This window comes from Leucoraja erinacea, chromosome 9 (genome assembly GCF_028641065.1).
Source record: "Leucoraja erinacea ecotype New England chromosome 9, Leri_hhj_1, whole genome shotgun sequence".
Taxonomy (NCBI): domain Eukaryota; kingdom Metazoa; phylum Chordata; class Chondrichthyes; order Rajiformes; family Rajidae; genus Leucoraja; species Leucoraja erinaceus.
Genome location: NC_073385.1, coordinates 68,872,037 through 68,894,100, shown reverse-complemented (window position 1 = coordinate 68,894,100; position 22,064 = coordinate 68,872,037). Strand labels below are relative to the sequence as shown.

At 46.4% G+C, this 22,064-nt stretch overlaps 1 protein-coding gene across 3 annotated transcripts in view; it reads left to right on the top strand.

Annotated features, from left to right (window-relative positions):
- LOC129700559 (ena/VASP-like protein) overlaps positions 1-22,064 on the top strand; it is a 250,622-nt gene that overhangs the window by 182,978 nt on the left and 45,580 nt on the right. For all 3 annotated transcript variants that reach the window (XM_055641165.1, XM_055641163.1, XM_055641164.1), the window contains 4 exons: positions 726-784; positions 12,163-12,401; positions 16,231-16,364; positions 21,512-21,572. In XM_055641165.1, the coding sequence (XP_055497140.1) occupies positions 726-784; positions 12,163-12,401; positions 16,231-16,364; positions 21,512-21,572 (493 nt within the window). The remainder of the gene's footprint in view (positions 1-725; positions 785-12,162; positions 12,402-16,230; positions 16,365-21,511; positions 21,573-22,064) is intronic.

The following is a 22,064-nucleotide window of genomic DNA, read 5'->3' as shown; positions in this document are numbered from 1 at the left end:
CTTTCAGTTGAAAACTTAAAATTCCTTGATTCTCAAAGCAGTGAATGTGAGCAGCGCTCTTTACATGGTGACTATTTGTATACCCTGGGTGTGCAAGCAAAGAATTTCACTCTGACTTCTCACAAGGCGGCACGGAGGCGCAGCGGTAGAGTTGCTGCCTTAAGGGCCTGTCCCACTATACAAGTTTACCCAAGAGTTCTCCCGAGTTTAATAAAAAATCAAACTCGTGGTAAGCACGTAGAATGTACGTAGCGGTTACGTCGGGGCTTGTGGGTGTCCCGTAGCGGCTTGTAACGCTAATGGCGGGTACTCGGGAAACCTCGTGAAGTTTTTTCAACACTGTGAAAAATGTCCACGAGAGCCCCGAGTACCTACGAACGGCTATTACCGTAATTCTCCGAGTTCGAATCAGGGGAAACTCGGGCGAACTCTTGAATTACGCCGTACAGTGCGACAGGCCCTTTACAGCACTTGCAGCGCCAGAGGCCCGGGTTCGATCTGTACGGAGTTTGTACGTTCTTCCCGTGACCTGTGGGGATCGCTGGTCGTTGCGGACTCGGTGGGTCGAAGGGCCTGTTTCCGCGCTGTGTCTCTAAACTAAACTAAACTAAACTAAACCATGTAACTGGGCACACTTTGAGGTCATGTTTATTTATTAATAAAATATTGTTTCACCACTACCTTAAATAGATTATGTCAGTAATGTTTTTGATAAACTTCTTTAGGCAGATAATGGAACAACGCCATGAGCAGATGGAGAGAGATCGGCGAGCGTCCATGTCTGGTGAGCTGTTTATTTCACTGATGTTGATTCAGGTCCTGAGCTGCACTGTAATAGAAATGTACTGTCCCAGAAAATGTTCAAAGTTTTCATTCAATATTATATATGGACATCAATGAATGAATGAATGAATGAATGAATGAATGAATGCATGAATGAATGAATGAATGCATGACTGAATGATGATGAATGATGACTGAATGGATGACTGAATGGATGACTGAATGGATGACTGAATGGATGACTGAATGGATGACTGAATGGATGACTGAATGGATGACTGAATGATGACTGAATGAATGACTGAATGACGACTGAATGAATGAATGAATGAATGAATGAATGAATGAATGACTGAATGAATGAATGAATGAACTGAATGAATGAATGAATGAATGAATGAATGATTGAATGGATGACTGAATGGATGATTGAATGAATGAATGAATGTTTGAATGAATGAATAAATGAATGAATGATTGAATGAATGATACTTTATTCTCACTTGTACCTAACCATAGTGAAATGTTTTGTTCACCATACAACCTAGGTTTAAGGTGCAGGGGAAGGGAAAAGATTTGAGGGGTAACTTTTTCACACAGAGGTTGATGGGTGTATGGAACAAGCTGCCAGAGGAGGCAGTCGAGGCTGGGACTAATCCAACATTTAAGAAACAGTTAGACAGGGACATGGATAGGACAAGTTTGGAGGGATATGGGTCAAACGCAGGCAGGTGGGACTAGTGTAGCTGGGGCATGTTGCTTGGTGTGGGCAAGTTGGGCTGAAGGGCCTGTTTCCACACTGTATGAGACATAGGAACAGAATTAGCCCATCGAGTCTGCTCTGTCATTCGTCATTGCTGATCTATCTTTCCCTCTCAACCCCATTCTCCTGCCTTCTCCTCCATATAACCATATAACCATATAACCATATAACAATTACAGCACGGAAACAGGCCATCTCGGCCCTACAAGTCCATGCCGAACAAATTTTTTCCCCCTTAGTCCCACCTGCCTGCACTCGTACCATAACCCTCCATTCCCTTCTCATCCATATGCCTATCCAATTTATTTTTAAATGATACCAATGAACCTGCCTCCACCACTTCCACTGGGAGCTCATTCCACACCGCCACCACTCTCTGAGTAAAGAAGTTCCCCCTCATATTACCCCTAAACTTCTGTCCCTTAATTCTGAAGTCATGTCCTCTTGTTTGAATCTTCCCTATTCTCAAAGGGAAAAGCTTGTCCACATCAACTCTGTCTATCCCTCTCATCATTTTAAAGACCTCTATCAGGTCCCCCCTTAACCTTCTGCGCTCCAGAGAATAAAGACCTAACTTATTCAACCTTTCTCTGTAACTTAGTTGTTGAAACCCAGGCAACATTCTAGTAAATCTCCTCTGTACTCTCTCTATTTTGTTGACATCCTTCCTATAATTTGGCGACCAAAATTGTACCCCATACTCCAGATTTGGGTCTCACCAATGCCTTGTACAATTTTAACATTACATCCCAGCTTCTATACTCAAACTCAATCTTAACTCCATTTCAAATCCATCTTAACTCCTGCCCAGAGACGTCAAACGCTCATCATATTTTAACCAGTCATCCGCAGGATAATTCTCGTAACCCACCCCCCCCCCCCCCAATGCAAGCACATCCCTCCTTAGATAATGGACCCAAAACTGCTCACAATGTTCCAAATTCCTTACAAGGCTGTTTGTGTTTCAAGGCCAGCACAATGGTGCAGCGGTAGAGTTGCTGCCTCACCGTGCCAGAGACCCGGGTTCGATCCCGACTACAGGTGTTGTCTGCACGGAGTTTGTTCGTTCTCCCCGTGACCGCGTGGGTTTTCTCCGGGTGCTCCGGTTTCCTTCCACACTCCAAAGACATACAGGTTGTAGGTTAATTGGCTTTAGTAATCATTGTAAATTGTCCCTTGTGTATAGGATAGTGCTAGCGTATGGGGCTTGCTTGTCGGCACAGACTCGGTGGGCCGAAGGACCTGTTTCCGCACTGTATCTCTAAGCTAAACCATGTGAGAAAATGTATGAGCAGCATTTAAATGTGGTGGGGCATTTGGAATTTGTTGCCATATAAGGCAGTGGAGGCCAAGTCAATGGATATTTTAAGGCAGAGATAGATAGATTCTTGATTAGTACGGGTGTTAGGGGTTATGGGGAGAAGGCAGGAGAATGGGGTTAGGAGGAAGAGATAGATCACTCATAATTGAATGGTGAAGTAGACTTGATGGGCCGAATGGCCTAATTCTACACCTATCACTTATGACCTTTTGACTGCAGCCCACAAGGAATTTCAAGGGGTGAGGCTACACAGCACTAAACTTGAGGGTGAGCCAAGTTACAATTGAAAATTGGCATCGTATGGAGGTGAAGGATGCTGATGCAAGTCCTGGTGAAATGTACCCAGTTACACCTGACATTAAGCAGTTTCATTCATCATCCTTTGAGGGATTTATTGTTCTGGCTTTGAGGAGAATAGAAATATTCCTCCCGGGCCCCGTGTCAAATTCCACACCCTGCCCGGTGGAAACACTGCGGTTAAATTGAGTGGATTCTCTGAATGGGAAGAGGGGCTAAGAATAAGCTGGTGGGAGAACCGAGGGCAGGATACAAATACCAATGTTATTTCTGTTCATGTTTCTGTGCTACAAGTGAGGGGTGAAGCTAAAAGTGTGAGTGCACAGCCGCAGGTCGACATTTATAGTTTTACGCGGGATTCTCCGATCTATGAATACCATCAGTATTGGTACGTAACAGAAGGGCGTTAGCAGTTCCCACGGCAGTGTGTACGTTACACTAACAGGGCAGAAGAGTTATGGGCCTGTCCCACTTACGCAACTTTTTCGGTGACTGCCGGCACCTGTCGTAGGTCGTTGCAGGTCGCCATAAATTTCCAACACGTTGAAATTCACGCGGTGACCAGAAGGACGATACGACCCTTTGGGCGACTGAGGGGATTACTCACGACCATACAGGCGACATGTCGCGGGGTGAAGCCTGTACGGTCGTGAGTAGTCACCCAAAGAGTCGTACCTTGTTCTGGTCACCGCTGGAATTTCAACATGTTGAAAAAATTCGCGTAAGTGGGACAGCCACATTAGTGAGCCAGAAGATAGGGAGGGAAGGTCATAATGTCATACAGGAGTAGAAATAGGCCATTTGGCCCATCAAGTCACCCAGAGAGTTGTGAATTTGAGGGCAGTGGAGGCCAAATCACTGGATGGCCTTTGAGCCAGCACCGCCATTCGATCCAGCATCGCCATTCATTGTGATCATGGCTGATCGTCCCGTATCAATAACCCGTGCCTGCCTTCTCCCCATATCTCTTGACTCCACTAGCCCCTAGAGCTCTATCTAACTCTCTCTTAAATCCATCCAGTGACTTGGCCTCCACTGCCCTCTGAGGCCGGGAATTCCACAAATTCACAACTCTCTGGGTGAAAATGTTTTTTCTCACCTCAGTCTTAAATGACCTCCCCTTTATTCTAAGACTGTGGCCCCTATTTCTGGGTTCGCCCAACATTGGGAAACATTTTTCCTGCGTCGAGCTTGTCCAGTCCTTTTATAATTTTATATGTTTCTATAAGATATCCCCTCATCCTTCTAAACACCAGTGAATACAAGCCTAGTCTTTTCAATCGTTCAGGAAAAACACAACACCGTTAATGACAAGCGCGATATAAAGATAGTCTGGAGAAACTGTCCAAGCTGGGAAGAAGTGCAGAGATGATTCAGGAGTATATTGCCAGGACTCAGTGGCCTGAGCAACAGGGAGAGGTTGGGCAGGCCAGGACTTTATTCCCTGGAGTGCAGAAGGATGAGGGGTGATCTTATAGAGCTGTATAAAATCATGAGGGGGGAATAGATTGGGTAAACGATCACCACCACTGCTTGTGGCAATGAATTCAATGATTCACCACCCTCTGGCTAAATAAATTCCTCCTCGTCTCCATTCTAAAGGTACGTCCTTTTATTCTGTGGCTGTGGAGGCCAGGTCTTTGGGTATTTTTTTAAAAGCGGACATTGACAGGTTCTGGATCAGTCAGAGCATCAACGATTATGGGGAGAAGGCAGGAGAATGGGGTTGAGAGGGAAAGATAGATCAGACATGACTGAATGGCGGAGTAGACTTAATGGACCAAAAGGCCTAATTCTGCCCCTATCACCTAAGACCTTATGACATAGATTTTTCTCGTTGTTTTTCATGAAGTAGACTCGATAGGATGGATAGCCTAATTCTAGACTTGGATAGAGTGGATGTGGAGAGGATGTTTCCATCAGTGGGAGAGTCTAGGACTAAAGGTCCGTGTCCCTCACCATCTTCCAGTCCCGCCTCAAGACCCATCTCTTCACCTCTGCCTATCCTTAGCCCCACGTCCCCCTCCCTTTTCATCTGTGCATTAATTGCCTCATATTGTGTTTTGAATTGAATTCTGTATTTACTTTGTGTACTAGTCATGTCTCTACTATTTATTTCATTCCCCTTACATGTTTTTCCTCTACCTGCTAAATTTTTGTAAGGTGTCCTTGAGACTCTTGAAAGGCGCCCATAAATAAAATTTATTATTATTATTATTAAAGGTCACAGTCTCAGAATTAATGGACGTTCCTTTAGGCTTATTCCTGCATCTATTTACTATGTTTCTATGTTTCTAGTCAGAGGGTGGTGAATCTGTGGAATTCTTGTTTAGTACGGGTATCAGGGGTTATGGGGAGAAGGCAGGAGAATGGGGTTAGGAGGGAGAGATAGATCAGCCATGATTGAATGGCGGAGCAGGCTTGATGGGCCGAATGGCCTAATTCTGCTCCTATCTCTTATGATCTTATCATCTTATTCTGTTCCTATGATTTATGAACACAATTAGGCAGCTTTAATGAGCATATGCGAAAGAAAGGCTTTCAAATATCAACAGCTCAAGATTGGAAAAACTTGAGGGAAAACATTTCACTCTTTCATATCTCTGATGAAGGGTCCTCGGTATGAAACGTTACCTCTATATCTATTTCTACAGTCGCTGCCTCACTGTTAGTGAGTTATGAGCATTTTCCATTCTGCCATTTAACAGGGTAATGACTGATGTGAGGATAATTTCAACCCTGCATTCAACCATATAACAATATAACAATTACAGCACGGAAACAGGCCATCTCGGCCCTTCTAGTCCCTGCCGAACACGTATTCTCCCCTAGTCCCATCTACCTGCACTCAGACCATAACCCTCCATTCCTTTCCCGTCCATATACCTATCCAATTTATTTTTAAATGATAAAATCGAACCTGCCTCCACCACTTCCACTGGAAGCTCATTCCACACAGCTACCACTCTCCGAGTAAAGAAGTTCCCCCTCATGTTACCCCTAAACCTTTGTCCCTTAATTCTCAAGTCATGTCCTCTTGTTTGAATCTTCCCTACTCTCAATGGGAAAAGCTTATCCACGTCAACTCTGTCTATCCCTCTCATCATTTTAAAGACCTCGATCAAGTCCCCCCTTAACCTTCTGTGCTCCAAAGAATAAAGACCTAACTTGTTCAACCTCTCTCTGTAACTTAGTTGCTGAAACCCAGGCAACATTCTAGTAAATCTCCTCTGTACTCTCTCTATTTTGTTGACATCCTTCCTATAATTGGGCGACCAAAATTGTACACCATACTCCAGAATTGGCCTCACCAATGCCTTGTACAATTTTAACATTACATCCCAGCTTCTATACTCAATGCTTAATATTCACTTGAACAATATTCAAGTTCCTTTGAAGAAGAATTCTGGAGAGTTATGACCTTCTGAGAGAATTTGTTTTGTCGTGTCTATGTTTAAATGGGCAATCTGTTATTTGGAAAAAATGTGTCCCCAAGTCATAGGACTGGGTGTAATATGTAGAATTGTTGTTGTTAGATGAGCTTTGAAGTGAAGTCTTGCTGTGGGGTTATGTCACAAGGTCGCAAGGAATAGGAGCAAAATTAGGCCATTCGGCCCATCAAGTCTACTCCGCCATTCAATCATGGCTGATCTATCTCTCCCTCCTAACCGCATTCTCCCCATAACCTCTGACACTGATTTTGAGGTGGTAAGGCAACCGATGTGCCTATATTCTGACAGCATCTATACAATGCCTGTTGCTATGCTATACGTTTTTTTAACTAGGGTTCAAATCCCACAATGACACAGGTGAAAATGTAAATTTCAAAAGATTCAGTCCTTTGGCAAAAACCCAATATCGTGTATCTGGACCCAGCCAAGAATTTTAAAACTGAATGTTGGCATAAAACACGCTACATACATGTAGCAACATACGTGGTTCTATTTCCAGAATGGTCCATTCAACATGTGATTCTATAAGCAAAAAGTTGAAATTTCTTGGAAATGGTGACAATATCTACATGTCCTTAATTGATAGAACTGATCTTAATGAATTAGCTGCACGGTGGCGCAGCGGTAGAGTTGCTGCCTCACAGCGCCAGAGTCCCTGGTTCGATCCTGACTACGGGTGCTGTCTGTACAGAGTTTGCACGTTCTCCCCGTGACCTGTGTGGGTTTTCTCCAGGTGCTTGGGTTTCCTCCCACACTCCAAAGACGTGCAGGTTTGTAGGTTAATTGCCTTTGATAAAATGATAGCGCCCTTATTGTGCAGGATAGTGTTAGTGCACGAGGTGATCGCTGGTGGGAGCAGACTCTGTGGGCCGAAAAGCCTGTCTCCCTAAAGCCGAAGGCAAAATTAACACATTTTGTTATAACAACTGAAATAAAGTAGGACCTTATATGTAAAAATGTAATCTATGAAGCAGAATTTGACAGGGTTTCAGTGTGCAGTCAGTATCCCTGGGCCATTACCAAAGAAAGCTCAAGTAATAGGAGCAGTATTAAGCCCATCAAGTCTACTCCGCCATTCAATCATGGCTGATCTATCTCTCCCTCCTAACCCCATTCTCCTGCCTTCTCCCCATAACCTCCGACACCCGTACTAATCAAGAATCTATCTATCTCTGCCTTCAAATTATCCACTGGCTTGGCCTCCACAGCCTTCTGTGGCAAAGAATTCCACAGATTCACCACCCTCTGACTACAGAAATTCCTCCTCATCTCCTTCCTAAAGGAACCTTAATTCTGAGGCTATGGCCTCTGGTGCTAGACTCTCCCACAAGTGGAAACATCCTCTCCACATCTACTATATCCAGGCCTTTCACTGTTCGGTAAGTTTCAAAGAGGTTCCCATCATCCTTCTAAACTCCAGCGAGCACAGGCCCAGTGCCGTCAAACGCTCATCGTAAGTTGACTTACTTATTCCTGGGATCAATAATCCATTTCAAAGGGGTAATAGTCAAAGGGTATGTGGGATACAGAGAGAAACGTGGGCTTTTTATTCAAGAGTTTGTGAGTAACAAATCGATGCATCGTTGCCTGCCCTTCACTCATGTACCGACGCTGATGAAGTTCTCAGCTTGTGTACAAGGGCCTTGTTACAGTTTCTACGCTTCTCATCACTCCTCGCCAGCTCCCTGCCCTTCATCCCCCTCAATCAATCCCCTTCATCTCAGGCTCACAACCCTGGGCATCCTTGCTATCTCCTTGCTAGCTCGAGGATATTGCTACCACAGACATGCACCAAAATAACAAATGATCACATAGTTCGAGGCAAGGAAGAGTTCACATCCTGTAAAAATAGCAGATGCAATTTTTTAATTTCTTTTTAAAAGAGTTCAAATTGTCCCCTTAACCGGAATTCGTAGGTCTGAAGAAGGGTCTCGACCCGAAACATCACCCATCCCTTCTCTCCAGAGATGCTGCCTGTCCTGCTGAGTAACTCCAGCATGTTGTGTCTATCTTCTGTGTCAATGTTAAGCCTGCTTCTTTACTTTTCAAAGGTTGCTCTCAACTTAAAGTGCAATTTCTCACTTGTAATACTTTTTTTCATTCCTTGATTCTATACACATTAAGATTTGATACACTTTAACCTACAATAGACAATAGACAATAGGAGTAGGTCATTCAGCCCTTCGAGCCAGCACCGCCATTCAATGTGACCATGGCTGATCATCCACAATCAGTACCCCGTTCCTGCCTTCTCCCCATATCCCCTGACTCCGCTATTTTTAAGAGCCCTATCTAGCTCTCTCATGAAAGTATCCAGAGAACTGGCCTCCACCGCTCTCTGAGGCAGAGAATTCCACAGCCTCACAACTCTCTGTGTGAAAAGTGTTTCCTTGTCTCTGTTCTAAATGGCTTACCCCTTATTCCCCTGATATAGATATCGCATTTCAAAGTGGGATTTTTTCCCCGTAGATAGTAAATATCCTACAGTTTGTCGGGTTGAAAATACAGCCATGTATAATTAATATTATATTAATTCGATATGCGGTGCAGGCTCGAAGGGCCGAATGGCCTACTCCTGCACCTAATTTCTATGTTTCTAATACCCCATGGCCTCTCTCAGCATGATTTTCATCTTTGATTTTTAATTACGGAACATTTTAAACTTTGGTAATTCTTTTCTGTTTTGACTCCTAAGATGTTTAACTTATTGTTTCTTCTCTTCTTTTGCTTTTGTTGCCCAGTTTCCACGCTTCACTTCAAAGTTGGCCCCTCTCCTTCCCACAGTCCGTCTCCCCCGCCCGAGTACAATACCTACACCGTAACCAGGACGGGGGCAGCGGCCCCTCCTCCGCCTTACGCCAGGGCCGTTTCCCTCGACTCCGCAACCTCTGCTCAGCCCGTGTTTGCCGACCAGCGTTGTTTCTCCCCGACCAAGGGGCTTGCCGCAGGACACCCATGCCTCCGATCTTCCGCCTTGCAACTCTCCACGTCCCTCAGCTCCGCTTTCTCTCCAGTGCAGCCCAGCCCCGGGACCGCCAGGCAGCGAGTCCGACGGATCCCGCTCGCTCTGATCTCAGCCCCCTTCCACTCCTCCCCGCTACCAGCTAAACCTGCCCGCCGTTCCCCTGCTGCATCTTCTCTCCCTCCGTCCCCCCATCTGCGGGCCACCTCCCCTCTCCACAAGCCTGGCGTACCCCAGCCCACTCTTCCTATCACCCATCCGTTGACTCATCTGCCGGTCGGGAAGATTAAAAGGCCAAAGGGTCAGGCGATGCGGGCAGCTCCCTCCCACGCCAGCCAGGAGGGTCGAGATGAAAACCGGTTTTTAGCATCAACTAGCTCCTCTTTCCGTCGAAGAACTGATACCAAAGGTTCTTGCTTAGAATCTGGTCCTGAGTGTCACGTACCAACCTCAATTGCTCACCGCCCACTGTTAGCGTCACCATCATTCCCTGCCCAGCAGCTTTACCATCCTGCCCCAATCTATGTTACATCCCCTCCATTTCACACCGCCCTCTCTCAGGCACCAATGTCCAAGAAGACCCCATCTCCTATGATATCTCTGGCTTCAGCCTCTGTTACCCGCTTGGGTAAGTGGGGCAACACGGGCATCAGCCCACCTTGCTGTGGATCATGCATCTCGTCTAATTTCCTGCTCTTTGCTTGGCTTGAATGCAGAATCATTTTGTTTTTAGATGTTTATCCTGACTTGTATAAGATTTTAAAGGACTGGTTCCCTTTCTTCACTTTGATATTATTCACGATACGATGCGATAGCACTTTATTTATCCGAGGAGGGGAATTAATTTAAATGACAGATTTTACAGTTAAGATATCTTTTAGCCAGTATAGACTGTGTTTTCTCCCTTATTCTGTATCTGAAAAAAATCTGAAATCTGGATTCTGATTACTGGTTATGTCCGTTACAATCACTACAAAACAGGAACGTTTCGCCATTACCCAACTTTGGAAGGTTTGGCCTGCTTTATACAAGCAGGGAACTGCAGGTGCTGGTTTACCACAAAAGACACAGAGTGCTGGAGTAACTCAGCGGGTCAGGCAGCATCTTTGGAGAACATGGACAGGTGATGTTTCGGGTCAGTGCCCTTCTTCAGACTGATTGTGGGGTAATGCAGAGAAAGCTGGAAGAGAGGAGAGGCAAAGCAAAGCCACGTGATAGGTGGATACAGGTGAGGTGGGGGAGGGTTTGCTAGGCAGATGTTTGGACAAAAGTCTCACACCTTCTGTCCTTTCATCCTTGGCATTTGTCCATCTGCCAAGCAGCCCCCTCTAATCTATATCCACCTGTCACTCACCAGGCTTTGCCCCTCCTCTCTGCCAGCTTTCATTCCCCTCCCCCCCACCCCCCTCCACAATCGGTCTGAAGAAGGATCGCAACCCAAACCATCCCCTATCCATGTTCTCCACAGATGCTGCCTGACCCGCTGAGTTACTCCAGCACTCTGTGAAACGTCACCTATCCATGTTCTCCACAGATGCTGCCTGACCCACTGAGTTACTCCAGCACTCTGTGAAACGTCACCTATCCATGTTCTCCACAGATGCTGCCTGACCCACTGAGTTACTCCAGCACTCTGTGAAACGTCACCTATCCATGTTCTCCACAGATGCTGCCTGACCCACTGAGTTACTCCAGCACTCTGTGAAACGCCACCTATCCATGTTCTCCACAGATGCTGCCTGACCCACTGAGTTACTCCAGCACTCTGTGCTTTTTTGAAACGCCACCTATCCATGTTCTCCACAAGGTTCCTTCCCAGCTTCCTTCCCGAAGATGCTTTTTTTTTGCTACTTTTGTGCTATATTTTAATGTAGATAGAGAAGAAAGATTTAAACGTTTAAGTGACAAATATAAAGCACGTCAATGAATATTTTTGACATCTACCATGTTAAAGCCCTGTCCCACGGTACGAGTTCATTCCAAGAGCTCTCCCGAGTTTAAAAAAAAATCAAACTCATGCTAAGCACGGAGAATGAACGTAGCGGGTACATCGGAGCTCGGGGACGTCTCTTAGCGGCTCGTAACGCTAACGGCAGGTACTCGGGAAGACTCGCTAACGGCAGGTAAACACGGGAAGGCTCGTGAAGATTTTTCAACACGTTGAAAAATGTCCACGAGAGCCCCGAGTACCGACGAGCGGCCATTACCGTAAATCTCTGGTTCCAATCAGGGCAAACTCGGGAGAACTCTTGGAATGAACTCGTACCGTGGGACAGGGCTTTTGGTCCTTTAAAATAGCCCTCGTTAGAAGGGAAGATACATATACTAACCACCTGTCTCAAAAATAACTCGTGCAATATATTAATGGAATTAAACTTATTACTATTATTTTAATCAATAATATTGAACATACCAAGTAACTAACCATGGAAATGCGGATTAAATTTTAACAGCATTAACAATTTATAAATCTTAATATAATAACATGTTTTGGTGTTTGAGAACGTTTGGGCCATGTTGCATGGAAGTGACGCTCTTGAGATGGATTAACCCATGACTGAATGCCTTTTCATTTCTATTCTAGCTGGCCCTGTTGGTCCAGGTGGGCCCCAGACACAGGTGACCTGCTCTCCACCCCCCCCTGCTGGTGGTCCTGCACCACCTCCACTTCTGCCGGGGCCACCACCAGCCTCTGCAGGTGGCCCTCCACCCCCTCCTCCACTGCCGGTTGGGGGAAGCGTTAGGGTGAGAGGTGACGAGGGTCACTCGGGGTCGGGGCTTGCCGCTGCGCTGGCGGGAGCCAAACTGAGGAGGACCAGCAGGGTAAGTACTTTGCTTTCATCATGACCACCTCCAGTTGCTTCATGAAACAAACAACGGGAAAAATCCGTCATAAGGTCATAAGTGATAGGAGCAGTAAATAGGCCATTCGGCCCATCAAGTCTACTCCGTCCATGTCTCCCTCCGAACCCCATTCTCCTGCCTTCTCCCCGTAACCTCTGACACCCACACTAATCAAGAATCTATCTATCTCAGCCTTAAAGATATCCACTGACTTGGCCTCCACAGCCTTCTGTGGCAAAGAATTCCACAGATTCACCACCCTCTGACTAAAGAAATTTCTCCTCATCTTCTTCCTAAAAGAACATCCTTTAATTCTGAGGCTATGACCTCCAGTGCTAGACTCTCCCACTAGTGGAAACATCCTCTCCACATCCACTCTATCCGAGCCTTTCACTATTCTGTAAGTTTCAATGAGGTCCCCCCCTCATTCTTCTAAACTCCAGCGAGTACAGGCCCAGTGCCGACAAACGCTCATCATAGGTTAACCCACTCATTCCTGGGAACATTCTTGTAAACCTCCTCTGGACCCTCTCCAGAGCCAGCACATCCTTCCTCAGATATGGGGCCCAGAATTGCTTACAATATTGTGTAGGAAGGAACTGCAGATGCTGGTTTAAACCAAAGATAAACACAAAATGCTGGAGTAACTCAGCGGGCCAGGCAGCATCGGTGTAGAAAAGGAATAGGTGACGTTTCTGGTTGAGACCCTTCTTCAGACTTCAGTCTCGATCCGAAAAACGTCATTTATCTATGTTCCCCCTGTCTGACCCGCTGTGTTACTCCAGCGTTTTGTGCTCATCATTAGAAAAATCCATGGATAGAGGAACTGCAGATCACGATTTGTGGATATCTCCTGAATGCAAATTTGTTTTAGTTTCAACAATAATTGACTACATTTTTAAATGCCTTCCAAAAAATGACACTGAGTGCTGGAGTGACTGAGCGGGTCAGGCAGCAACTCGGGAGAACACGGACAGGCGACGTTTCGGGCCATGACCCTTGAGCCACAACCTGAAACCGGCCATATTTTTCCAGTTACTCTGGTTTCCTCCCACATTCTAATGAGGTACTAGATTGTCGGTCAATGGGCCCTCTATAAATTGCCACTAAAGTGTAGGGAGTGGATGAGAAAGTGGGGTAGAAACATAGAAACATAGAAAATAGGTGCAGGAGTAGGCCATTCGGCCCTTCGAGCCTGCACCGCCATTCAATAGGATCATGGCTGATCATCCAACTCAGTATCCCGTACCTGCCTTCTCTCCATACCCCGTGATCCCTTTAGCCACAAGGGCCACATCTAACACCCTCTTAAATATAGCCAATGAACTGTGGCCTCAACTACCTTCTGTGGCAGAGAATTCCAGAGATTCGCCACTCTCTGTGTGAAAATTTTTTTTCTCATCTCGGTCCTAAAAGATTTCCCCCTTATCCTTAAACTGTGACCCCTTGTCCTGGACTTCCCCAACATCGGGAACAATCTTCCTGCATCTAGCCTGTCCAACCCCTTAAGAATTTTGTAAGTTTCTATAAGATCCCCCCTCAATCTTCTAAATTCTAGCGAGTACAAGCCGAGTCTATCCAGTCTTTCTTCCTATGAAAGCATGGAACTTAGTGTACTTAATGTCAACAGGTGATCGACGGTTGGCAGGGCATGTTCCCCTGCTGTATCTCTACAGTAAACTTAAACTAAAATTAAACTCAGAAAGTAAATCATAGAAATGAGTGCAACAGCTATTAATACTTGGTAATGTAGGATTACAGTTCTCTGTAACAGTAGCAGGTTGAAATATTCACTACAGGGTAGTATATCTGAATGATGATCAACGTGGCTAAATATATAAAGGGAAATCGAGGAGCTAAAATTAATCTTACATATGAAGGCAATGTGAGCATTGCATCAGCGATCTATTCATTTCAAGCAGTATTTCTTCCCACTGAATTTAATGGAACTGACCATTGGACAGTGTATATAAAGGTTCATTACTACACCTGACCAACCCTGGCTGAATATGAATTTTCTTGCCAGTAACGTTAATATTAGTTGGCAGTTTTAGTTTTGAGATACAGTGGAAAGAGGCCCTTTGGCCGGCCGAGTCCGCACCAGTATGTAATCACACATACACTAGCACTGTCCCGCATACTAGGAGCAATTTACAGGACCGCAGGTCTTTGGGATGTGGGAGGAAACCAGAGCAGCAGGAGAAAACCCACGCGGTCACGGGGAGAAGGTACAATCTCTGTACGGACAACGCCCATGGTCAGGATTGAACCGGGGTCTCTGGCGCTGTGAGGCAGCAACTCTACCGCTGCGCCACCATCATAATCCATATCCCATATTCCCCGCACTTCCACATGCCTATCTAAAAGCCTCTGAAACGCTACTTTAATATCTGCCTCCACCAGGGGCGGAAAACCCGGGGGGGGGGGGGGGGGGGGCAGGGGGGACACGGCCCCCCCATGTTTTGAGAGGTGGGGGACATCCCCCCCAAGTTTTTGTGATCCCGATTTTAAAATCTCCGCTTTTAGCGCTGGATTGAGCCTCCGAAACCTCGCATGTGTGTGTGAGTGTGCGCATGCACGCGTGGCCACCAAAAAATTGTGTTCCCCGTCCCCTCCATGTTTTGATAGCGAGTTCCGCCCTTGGCCTCCACCACCACCCCTGGCAATGTGTTCCAAGCCCCCACCACCTGCAGTGTATAAAAAACTTGCCCCCCTCACCTTATAGCGATGCCCTCTAGTGTTGGGCATTAAAGCAATTCTGACTGTCCATCCTATTCAGGAAAACACTTTTATATAATGCCAATGAGATCGGTAAATGGCCTAAAAGCTGTTGTTGATTGTGCAACCCTCCACTCGCGCTGTGTCCACAGAAAGCTTGTGGTTTCTGCTCATTATTATTGACGTCTGAAGAAGGGTCTCGACCCGAAACGTCACCCATTCATTCACACCAGAGATGCTGCCTGTCCCACTGAGTTACTCCAGCATTTTCTCTCGAACCTTCGGTTTAAACCAGCATCTGCAGTTCCTTCTGACACTGCGATCAGTTTCTAACGTTATTTTATTGAGATGCAGCCTGGAGGTTTGCTGGGCATTGTAATTGCCCACAAGAACATCACAAGAGCAGCAAGCTCACAGAATTTTAAATTCCTCACATTCTTACCAAACCCCTGCGTAATACGTGATGTGCCGAGAGACTGAATTAGCAAAGGTAAGGGAATCGAGAACCAGAGAGCATAGGTTTAAGGTGAGGGGGAAAAGATTTAATAGATTTAATGTAACTTTTTTGCATAAAGAGTAGTGAGTGTATGGAACGAGCTGCCAGAGGAGGTAGTTGAGGCAGAGAGACTATCGCAATGTTTAGACAGGTACATGGATAGGACAGGTTTCGAGGCCAAGTGCGGGCAGGTGGGACCAGTGTAGACGGGACATGTTGGTCGATGTGGACACGTTGGGCTGAAGGGCCTGTTTCCACGCTGTATCACATCTTTACTTGGTCGGGAAACTGAACTGTCTGTTTTAAATCACAAGCCGAATCTTTATCAGTGTATTGAAGGTTCTTGTGAAGTTAAAAGCATGGATTGCGTTTTGTGAAGCCCATAGCTGTAGAAATTCTACAGTTTGCTGTTTCCCTGCACGTGGCCATCAGCGCCCAGCTACCACGCCCGCCAGCGCCCCTTGTGGATGAAGCCGCCACCCTTAGTTTGTACAAAAGTGTGGAGATTGTCGAAACTGCGTCACGGAAGAATCAATGTTAATAATATGTAGATTGCCCTAAAATGTCACCCCTCTCTCTGAAACACCTTTGCAGCCTGAAGAAGGTTCCGGAAGTTCCAGTCCGGGGGGAGTCGCTAAAAGTGAGGCCAATCGCAACAGCTGTGGAGGAGCACCATCAGGAGGAGGGGGGGGCCTGATGGATGAGATGAATAAGCTGCTGGCAAGACGGTAGGTGTTGCACCCACGGCCATGACACCCTAATCCACTAGGCCCGACACACACAACATCACATTGGAGGAGGAACAGCACCTCATATATCACTTGTGTATGAAGTAACTGGTTTAAACCAAAGATAGTCATTTCTTCAATTCATTCAATTCATTCTTCACCTTTCACCCCACCAGCCGTCACATACAACAAGTAATCCTCCGTCAGTTTCGCCACCTCCAACGTGACCCCACCACTCGCCACATCTTCCCATCTCCCCCCATATCTGCCTTCCGCAAAGACCGCTCCCTCCGTAACTCCCTTGTCCATTCTTCCCTTCCCGCTCGTTCCACCCCCTCCCCGGGCACTTACCCTTGCAACCGCAAGAGATGCAACACTTGTCCCTTTACCTCCCCCCTCGACTCCGTTTACCCAAGCAATCTTCGAGGTTCATTCTTCCAACCTCATCTACTGAGCCTAGATGAAGCAGATCTATATCGTGAGACCCGGAACGTGGGCGATCGTTTCGCCGAACCTTCTCTCCAGGTCCCGCAATAACCAAGCTGACCTCCCGGTGTCCCTTTGACTCCGTCTCCGACCTCTCTGTCCTGGGCCTCCTTTTTGTGTCCAGCACCTCATATTCCGTTGGGGAGTCTGATAGACATCGAATTCTCCCAATTTTGTTAGTCCTTGCTGTCTCCTCCCCTTCCTCAGTTCCCCTGCTGTCTCCTGTAACTTCGGGCTTGTCCCCGCCCACCCCCCCGCCCCCGATCAGTCTGAAGAAGGGCAGCTGAGCATTTTTGTGTAATCTTCAATTGGAGAGAAGGAATGGGTGACCCAGAACGTCACCCGGGTTGAGACCCTCCCTTTCAGTTACCCCAACCCCAAACATCACCTATTCCTTCTTCAGACCCCAAACATCACCTATTCCTTTTCCCCAGAGGTGCCGTCTGACCCGCTGGATTACTCCAGCTTTTTGTGTCTGTCTTCGATTTGAACCAGCATCTGCAGTTCCTTCCCATTCATATATCTCTTGGGCTGCTTACAACCCAATGGTATGATGATTGATTTATCTAATCTCAAGTAACTCCTACATTCCTCCACCCACCATCCGGGTTGTCCAACCAGTTCTACTGGCCGCACCCTTGTATACCTCGTGTTATCTCACCTTCCCAGCCAACAATGGGCCATTCATTATCTGCTCCACCCTTCTCTTGCCTCCAGGGTACTTTCACACGCCTCGCCTCTAGTTTCAGTCTGATGGACTTTGATTTCGACCCAGAACATCACTTGCTCCTTTCCGCCAGAGATGCTGCCTGACCCGCTAAGTGACTCCAGCTTTTTGTCTTTCTTTGGTATAAACCAAAGATCCTATAGATAGACCACTCCTTCTAAATGCAATGGGCTGGCATGTAGTACGCAACGGAGCGGAACGTGGGCCTTTTTTTCATCCATTTCAGTAACCCGACCCGACCCGACCTGACCTGACCTGACCCGCAGTGTAATCAACGTTGCAGGGGAACAGTTTGTGTTAATAAATTATAATTCTGAAAATGAGGAGAAGATTTTTCCCAAATAACTTTTATTTTTACGAGGATGTTTCCGTAACCGGCTTCCGTCTCCGCACTAGTATCTTTGCTCCGCTACGGGATCTTTGGTGCGGAGACGAAAGCCGGTTACGGAAATGGGGCCGAAAATTACCCACGAATCTGCCCATGACCGTACCACGACTTTTTCATCGAGTGGACCATCTTGCTCGCTATAGGATCTTTGGTATAAACCAGCATCTGCAGTTCTTTCGTAAACTTAAACCTACGCTTATACAGCAGCAAAATATCATCTGTTTCACTTGCATCACATAAGTGGCTTGTGTTGAATAAATCATTGGGATACAATATCAAGGAGCAATGCGGAATATTTACATCCAAGACGTACTGGACACCAGTATAGAGCAGGCACATCGCCTCATACACCTGTTTGATTGGCAGCATTTTTGTAATAATGTGCTCGTTTAATTAAAACCAAAGCCTGATTTGCACGCTGGTAGTTTTTAAATAATGAGCTCAAATTTACACCTGCGGCCTAGTCAGGTAAATGTTTAATTGACGTGTTTTTGAGAGAGGCGCAGCTTTTCAAGAACGTAACCCCGTGTAAAACTCGAGGTGCCTGTGCGATATGAGGAGTAGTCGGTTCGGCTAAAACGGATAACACGGCAAGGCTCTACTATCAATAGTTGCAGGAACATCGGTGGTGGACCTGTATCACTGTTTGAAATTAAAATGGCTGACACCGTGGTGTAACATTGGGCACTTGACATGTTGTAGACACACAGCTAATTGCATCATTGCGGGCAGCAATTTGTGTGGTTGTGAACCTGACCCTGGGCACTATACACACAACTGGCACCGACCATTGTTTTCAGCATTCATAGAAACATAGAAACATAGAAATTAGGTGCAGGAGTAGGCCATTCGGCCCTTCGAGCCTGCACCGCCATTTAATATGATCATGGCTGATCATCCAACTCAGTATCCCGTACCTGCCTTCTCTCCATACCCTCTGATCCCCTTGGCCACAAGGGCCACATCTAACTCCCTCTAAATATAGCCAATGAACTGGCCTCAGCTACCCTCTGTGGCAGAGAGTTCCAGAGATTCACCACTCTCTGTGTGAAAAAAGTTCTCCTCATCTCGGTTTTAAAGGATTTCCCCCTTATCCTTAAGCTGTGACCCCTTGTCCTGGACTTCCCCAACATCGGGAACAATCTTCCTGCATCTAGCCTGTCCAACCCCTTAAGAATGTTGTAAGTTTCTATAAGATCCCCTCTCAATCTCCTAAATTCTAGAGAGTATAAACCAAGTCTATCCAGTCTTTCTTCATAAGACAGTCCTGACATCCCAGGAATCAGTCTGGTGAACCTTCTCTGCACTCCCTCTATGGCAATAATGTCCTTCCTCAGATTTGTAGACCAAAACTGCACGCAATACTCCAGGTGTGGTCTCACCAAGACCCTGTACAACTGCAGTAGAACCTCCCTGCTCCTATACTCAAATCCTCTTGCTATGAAAGCCAACATACCATTCGCTTTCTTTACTGCCTGCTGCACCTGCATGCCTACCTTCAATGACTGGTGTACCATGACACCCAGGTCTCGCTGCATCTCCCCCTTTCCCAATCGGCCACCGTTTAGATAATAATCTGCTTTCCCGTTTTTGCCAAATAGACAATAGACAATAGTTACAGGAGTAGGCCACTCGGCCCTTCGAGCCAGCACTGCCATTCACTGTGATCATGGCTGATCATCCCCAATCAGTACCCTGTCTCCCCATATCCCTTGACTCTGCAATCTTTAAGAGCTCTATCTAATGGCCCCGTCCCACGGTACGAGTTCATTCCAAGAGCTCTCCCGAGTTTTAAAAAAAATCAAACTCCTGGTAAGCACGGAGAATGAACGTGGCGGGTACGTCGGAGCTCGGGGACGTCTGTTAGCAGCTCGTAACGCTAACGGCAGGTACTCAGGAAGACTCGCTAACGGCAGGTAAGCTCAGGAAGACTCGTGAAGATGTTGAAAAATGTCCACGAGAGCCCCGAGTACCGACGAGAGGCCATTACCGTAATTCTCCGAGTTCGAATCAGGGCAAACTCGGGGGAGCTCTTGGAATGAACTTGTATTGTGGGACAGGGCTTTAACTCTCTCTTGAAAGCATCCAGAGAATCGGCCTCCACTACCTTCTGAGGCAGAGAATTCCACAGATTCACAGCGCTCTGGGTGACTCGGAAGGTTTTCCTTGCGTATCCATGTTTTGCCAGACTCTCACACTACCCTGTTAAATTTTGCAACAGAACCACGTCAACCCTGGGCACAGGAACACACGTTCCGTTGCCAGGCCACGGGTTTGATTTCTTCACCTCTACTCTCCTTCACCCAGCTTTCCAATTAATTCCTGAAGATTTGTTGCAGACGTATGCCTCTTACTGATCTCTCAGTGACAGGAAAGTTAAAGAGGGGCCTAGCATTGGTAAAAGCCAGCCAGGTAACTTCCTTACCTGCACAGCTTCTGGTTCCTTACAGATCTCTTCCAACTTAAAGAAAAATTGGTAAATTGCTTGGTGTCAATTGCCCCAAGTGTGTAGAGATTGGGTGAGAAAGTGATATAGTTCATAGGATAGGAGCAGAATTAGGCTATTAGGCCCATCAAATCTACTCCACCATTCAATCATGGCAGATCTATCTCTCCCTCTCAACCCCATTCTCCTGCCTTCTCCCCATAGCCCCTGACACCCGTACTAATCAAGTCAATCTCTGCCTTACCCAATACCCAAATGACTTGGTCTCCACAACCAACTGTCGTTACAGAGTTTGCACGTTCTCCCCGTGACCTGCGCGGGTTTTCTCCGAGATCTTCGGTTTCCTCCCACACTCCAAATACATACAGGTTTGTAGGTTAATTGACGTGGTGTAAATGTAAATTGTCCCTGGTGTGTGTCGGATATTGTTCGTGTGCGGGGATCGCTGGTCGGTGCGGACTCGGTGGGCCGAAGGGCCTGGTTCCATGCTGTATCTCTAACCTAAGCATGGGGGTATGGAGAGAAGGCAGGTACAGGATACTGAGTTGGATGATCATATTGAATGGCAGTGCAGGCTCGCAGGGCGTGATGGCCTACTCCTGCATCTAATTTCTATGTTTCTATGTCTATGTTTCTAAACTAAACTAAAGATCTTAAGAGTAAATGGTTTCTTTTAAAGCTACAGATATGTAAATCTAAAACGAATAAAGAACGGAAAACTCAGTAGGTCAGGCCAGAGGCATGGGAAGAGATAGGGTCGATGAGTTATGTTAGTGAGCTCTCATTATAACCGATTGTAAGAGTGATGGAACACCAATCCAGGAGAGAAATTTGCAAAATATATTGAAGGGGGTGATGCGTTGGAACGAACAACAAAATCTGCCCGCATTTCTTGCCAGTGCTGAGTCATATTCTCGAAGAAAACGCAACAGGTCTCCAGATAGTGTTCAAAGTGGTGGGCCGAGGGCATTTCTATTCAGAAACACAGTCATGTTTTTGAGCAGTGGAAGATGCACGACTGCACAATGTTTCAGCAAGATGAATTATTATAACCGCTGCACACGGACTAAACTATATTCTTTTCTCTTCTCTTTATTCAGGAGGAAAGCTGCCCAACAAACCGATAAACCAAGTGACAAAAAAGAAGAGGATAGCCAGAATGTGTGTAATCAGTTTTTAAGATCGATTGTATTCGCAACCTCGTAACACCACACAACATGGAGACAGGCCCTTTGGACAACCAAGTCATCACCAACCATCAAGTGCCCCCATTCATGCTCAGAGAATGATACAGTGTGAAAACAAGCCCTTCGGCCCAACTTGCCCACCCTAGCCAACATGTCCCATCTACACTAGCCCCACCCGCCAGCGTTTGCCCCATATCCCTCTAAACCTGTCCACTCTATGTGCCTGTCTAAATGTTTCTTAGACATTGCGATAGTGCCTGCCTCAACCACCTCCTCCAGCAGCTCGTTCCATACACCTACCACCCTTTATGTGAAAGCATTACCCCTCAGGTCCCTAGTTAATCATTCCCCCCTCTTATCTTTAACCCGTGTCCTCTGTTTCTCGATCTCCCTTACTCTGGGCAAAACACTCTGTGCATCCGCCTGATCTGCTCCTCTCATGCTTTGGGCGAGTCCAGAACCGGGG